This window comes from Tupaia chinensis, unplaced genomic scaffold (assembly GCF_000334495.1).
Source record: "Tupaia chinensis unplaced genomic scaffold, TupChi_1.0 Scaffold150006_1, whole genome shotgun sequence".
NCBI classification, from domain to species: Eukaryota; Metazoa; Chordata; class Mammalia; order Scandentia; family Tupaiidae; genus Tupaia; species Tupaia belangeri.
Genome location: NW_006209847.1, coordinates 4368389 through 4373574, shown reverse-complemented (window position 1 = coordinate 4373574; position 5186 = coordinate 4368389). Strand labels below are relative to the sequence as shown.

General features: G+C 58.8%; 1 protein-coding gene across 1 annotated transcript in view; it reads left to right on the top strand.

Annotated features, from left to right (window-relative positions):
• The window catches only part of LRP1 (LDL receptor related protein 1), a 94583-nt gene that overhangs the window by 76180 nt on the left and 13217 nt on the right, over positions 1-5186 (top strand). Inside the window, 8 exon segments of the mRNA XM_027769638.1 lie at positions 1-72; positions 1315-1498; positions 1650-1735; positions 1937-2056; positions 2424-2611; positions 2748-2953; positions 4414-4602; positions 5133-5166. Of these exon segments, the coding sequence (XP_027625439.1) occupies positions 1-72; positions 1315-1498; positions 1650-1735; positions 1937-2056; positions 2424-2611; positions 2748-2953; positions 4414-4602; positions 5133-5166 (1079 nt within the window).

Below are 5186 nucleotides of genomic sequence, written 5' to 3'. Positions count from 1 at the left end.
GTCAACGAGTGTCTCAGCCACAAACTCAGCGGCTGCAGCCAAGACTGTGAGGACCTCAAGATCGGCTTCAAGGTGTGTGGAGCCCCGGGCTGGGGGCTTCCCCACCCCAGAACGGGCCGAACTCCTGCCCCGCTCCCCACGCCTGTGCCTCCATTCAGCGGTACTGATGGAGCACCTGCTCTGTGCCAGGCACGGCCCTGGGCACGGACCACAGCAGTGAGGAAGACAGGTCTCGGCTCGGTGGCTTCTGTCTAGGGAGTCGAGCCAGCAGGATTTACTGACAGATGGGACAGGGCCATGAGAGGAGGAGAGCCGTGAGGAGGTCAAGTAGGCAACAGATAGCCACGTCCGGGGCCCAGGGGCAAGGCCGGGACAGAAGAAAGCTGGGAGTTATCACCGTGGAAGTGCTATTTAAATCCATGAGCCTGGACACAGTCCCATGGGAGTGGGTATAGACAGAAAAAAGGAGGTCCAGGGACCAGCACATGGTGTAATGGTTACATTGCTGGCCTCCCACATAGTTGATGGCAGTTCAAGTCCCAGACCCAGAGGCTTTAAACCCATGCCAGGTGCGCATGTGTGTGTGCCCAAGATCCTGAGAGGAGAATGGAGGAGAAGGGACTGTGGTGTGGCCATCCCCTCTGGGGGGTGATTTCTCACTTTCTGTCTCTGTCACTCTCTGGAGAGTACAGATGCACTATAGCAAAAATCTCTCTTTAAAAAAAGAGAGAGGGGAACCAGCAGTTAGCATAATGGCTATGTCGCTGGACTACCACGTAGTTGACCACGGTTCAAGTCCCGGACCCAGTGGGTTAAAACTCATGCCGGGCGCGTGTGCGTGCGTGCCCAAGATCCTGAGAGGAGTTCTGTCTCTCTGTCTCTCTCTCTGCCTGGCGAGCACACGCGCCCTAAAGCAAAAACCTCTCCAAAAAAAGAAAAAAAGAATAAAAAAAAAAGAGAAGGTCCAAAGCCCACACCCAGTGCCCAGTGACACCCAGGGCTAGGGAGAGGAGGCTGAGAAGGAGCGGCCTCTGAGGCCGGAGAATAGCCAAGTTCAGTGCCTCCCGGGGTAGAGCAACTGCCGCTCAGCCCGGCGGTGCTTGCGGGACGTGCAGGCTCTGAACGCAGAGACATCCAGCACCACACCTCCGGGGCGGCTTCCCTGGGGTGAGACCGGCGCTGCCTGGGTCAGCTCAGTGCCTATGTGCTGCCTGCCACTCCCTGGCGAGGTGCAGTGCAAGGGTGGGCTCCGACCCGGGTTGCCAGGGTGAGAGGCCCACCACATCCTCAGCCCAGGGTTCCCTGTGCCCGCAGTGCCGCTGTCGCCCCGGCTTCCGGCTGAAGGACGACGGTCGGACGTGTGCCGACGTGGATGAGTGCAGCACCACCTTCCCCTGCAGCCAGCGCTGCATCAATACCCACGGCAGCTACAAGTGTCTGTGTGTGGAGGGCTATGCCCCCCGCGGCGGCGACCCCCACAGCTGCAAAGCTGTGACTGGTGAGACGGGTGCTTGGAGGGTGTGTGATGGCCGAGGACACTGAGGGCTGCGGTGGGAGGGCTGGGAGAACAGAGGTGGAGACAGGCTGGGCCACAGGGGCTGCTAGAATATAGCCCAGCCAGGAGCTGAGCTGGGATCCTCTATCGCCAGACGAGGAGCCGTTTCTGATCTTCGCCAACCGGTACTACCTGCGCAAGCTCAACCTGGATGGCTCCAACTACACACTGCTTAAGCAGGTGCCTAAACCCAGGCCCTCCTCACTCTGCCCAGCAACCCAGGCCCAGTGCAGCCTCCCCTGACCCTCTCCGCTCGGGCCCACCACCCATACTGCTTCTCCAGCCAGCTATGTCTTGACTCCATATCCCTCCCTCCATCGCCCTCCCTCCCCGTTGCAGGCGTGGCCTGACTTCCACTCTCCTCCCTACCCCCAAATCCAGGGCCTGAACAACGCTGTTGCCCTGGACTTTGACTACCGAGAGCAGATGATCTACTGGACAGATGTGACAACCCAGGGCAGCATGATCCGAAGGATGCACCTTAACGGGAGCAACGTGCAGGTGAGTCAAGGCCAGGCCTTCCCCTTCTCCCTTCCCACCCAGCCACTGCGTCATTCTGCTTGCTCGAGAGCCTATCCTCCACATCCAGAGCAAAGACGAAGAGATTCCCCTAGCTCTCCCCATCCCTGCCGTCCCTGCCGTCCCAGCTCTTCTGAGTTATCCAAAAGCACTCTATATCCGGCCTCCCTAAAGACCCCTTTCCCAGAGCCTCTGCTGACACCTCCTTCGGGTCAGGCCTAGAGCTGGAGCCTGTCTATTGTCCTCCCAGCAAAGGTGGGAAAGGGAGCCCTACCCACTTTATGCTCAGAGAGGCCAAGGGTCCCGCTGCAGGTCACCCAGTGCTCCTCCTTCCCTGCCCTGTCTGCAGGTGCTGCACCGGACGGGCCTCAGCAACCCTGACGGGCTGGCTGTGGACTGGGTGGGCGGCAACCTGTACTGGTGTGACAAAGGCCGGGACACCATTGAAGTGTCCAAGCTCAACGGGGCCTACCGGACAGTGCTGGTCAGCTCTGGCCTCCGTGAGCCCAGGGCACTGGTGGTAGATGTGCAGAATGGGTATGTGGGCAAGGAGGGTTAGGGGAGCCTCTGGAAGTGGGTGGCATGCCCAAGCACCTGGACCCAGCCTCCCCACAGACTCCCGGGGGGACCAGGTACTGGCTCTCCGGGGACTCACGGCCCACCCATCTGCCAGGTACCTATACTGGACAGACTGGGGTGACCACTCACTGATCGGCCGGATAGGCATGGATGGGTCCAGTCGCAGCGTCATTGTGGACACCAAGATCACGTGGCCCAACGGCCTGACGCTGGACTATGTCACCGAGCGCATCTACTGGGCCGACGCCCGCGAGGACTATATTGAGTTTGCCAGCCTAGATGGCTCCAATCGCCATGTCGGTCAGTGCCCAGGGAGGCTGCCAGGCACAGCAGACTGAGGGGGTGGGTGGTGGATCAGGTTTGGGGACAAAACTGCACATAAAAACAGAGGGCATGGTCTGAGGACCACCCGCCATGGATGTGGGGTTCAGAGCACAAAGTGTCGCCCCAGACTGGCTCAGGCATGAGGCTGCTCCCTGACTCCCTCGGGAAGGAGAAAGAGGCCCCTTGCCATGCACAGCTCTGATGGCTCCGAGGAGGGTGAGCATGGGGGCCTGGGGCTGGGCAACTGCAGCCCCTCCACTTCCTGATAGGAAACCCTATACTGTTCAGTTCTTTGTTTTTTAAAAAATATACCTCCTTGGGGGAACCAGCAGTTAGCGTAATGGCTATGTCGCTGGACTCCCACGTAGTCGACCGCGGTTCACGTCCCGGACCCGGTGGCTTAAAACTCACGCCGGGCGCATGTGCGTGCGTGCCCAAGATCACGAGAGGAGAATGGAGGAGAAGGGATTGCGGCGTGACCATCCCCCCTGGGGGGTGATTTCTCGCTTTCTGTCTCTATGTCTCTCTCTGTCTGTCTGGCGAGCGCACGCGCCCTACAGTGAAAATCTCTCTAAAAAAAAAAAAAATATATATATATATACCTCCTTGGGACCAGCAGTTAGCATAATAGCTATGTCGCTGGACTCCCATGTAGTCAACCGCAGTTCACGTCCCGGACCCCGTGGCTTGAGACTCATGCCGGGAGCGTGTGCGTGCATGCCCAAGATCCCGAGAGGAGAACGGAGGAGAAGGGATTGCGGCGTGGCCATCGCCCCCGGGGGGTGATTTCTCGCTTTCTGTCTCTCTGTCTCTGTCTGTTTGGCGAGCGCATGTGCCCTATAGCGAAAACCTCTCAAAAAAAAAAAAAAGAAAAGAAAGAAAAAAATATATATACCTCCTTTATGAGTGTGTAATTCAACAGCACAGTCTCCAGTTTTGTGAAATAGGAGAGTTTTTTTTTTTTTAATTTTTGCCATAAGGTGCATGCGCTTGCCAGAGAGACAGAGAGAGAAAGAGACAGTGAAAGGGAAAGTGAGAAATAACCCCACCTCCTGTGATAGGGAATGGCCACTCCACAAACCCTTCTCCTCCATTCTCCTTCTGGGATTTTGGGTACACATGCACACACCTGGCATGATTTTCAAGCTGCTGGGTCCAGGGTTTGAACCACGGTCTGACATGTGGAAATCCAGCACCGTAACCACTATACTGCCTTAACCACTACGCCACCTGCTGGCCCTGGAAACCCTGTATTGTTGCAGAGCAGGAACTTGCTATTGATAGTCGATTAGCCATGCGACCTGGGGAGCCCCTGAGCATCTGGAACCAGGGCTCACACGCCCCTCCAGGGTCACGGCGCTGTTTAGGAGGGCAGCAGGCAGTGTGCCCCTTGCACTCGGTGCTGACCAGGGCTGTGCTTGGCCCCATCCCCGCAGTGCTGAGCCAGGACATCCCTCACATCTTCGCACTGACCTTGTTCGAGGACTACATCTACTGGACCGACTGGGAGACCAAGTCCATCAACCGGGCCCACAAGACCACAGGCACCAACAAGACGCTCCTCATCAGCACCCTGCACCGCCCCATGGACCTGCATGTCTTCCACGCCCTGCGCCAGCCAGATGGTGAGCTGGCAAGGGATGGGAGATGATGAAGAACCAGCCTACACGAGGGGCCTCGGGACGGCGTAGGGCCCCAGGGCGGGCGGGCACCCACTGTCTCAGCAGGGGTCCCTCTAGCACTGACAGCACTCCAGGCCCGACCGGGCAGTTTTGGGCAGCTTCAGCTGCAGGCCCTGAAGCCAGTCAAGCAGGAGTGGCGAGAAGGGGGCCTGGGTGTGGACCTGCGAGGAGGACTGGAGAGAAAGCAGGCCACGTGAGGGCGGGCACAGATGATGCCGAGTGCGGCTTCAGGCCTGGCCTGATCCTGGTGTCTCGAGGAAGTCCTCTGCTTTCCCTGGCTTCAGCTCCCCCCTAAAAGAGGCAGGATTTAGGTGCATGCCACCTCCACCCAGGTCAGAGCGGCATGGGCTACATGACCTTCAGACACCAGAAACTCAGCCGCGAGTGCGTTCCTCACTGCCGAGGCTGCAGCTCCGGGGCTGGGCATCAGCTGGGCCTGGTCAGCTGCCCTTGAATCACTTTTTCTCTGGCAGTGCCCAACCACCCCTGCAAGGTCAACAACGGCGGGGGGCGGACACCCCGCCCCC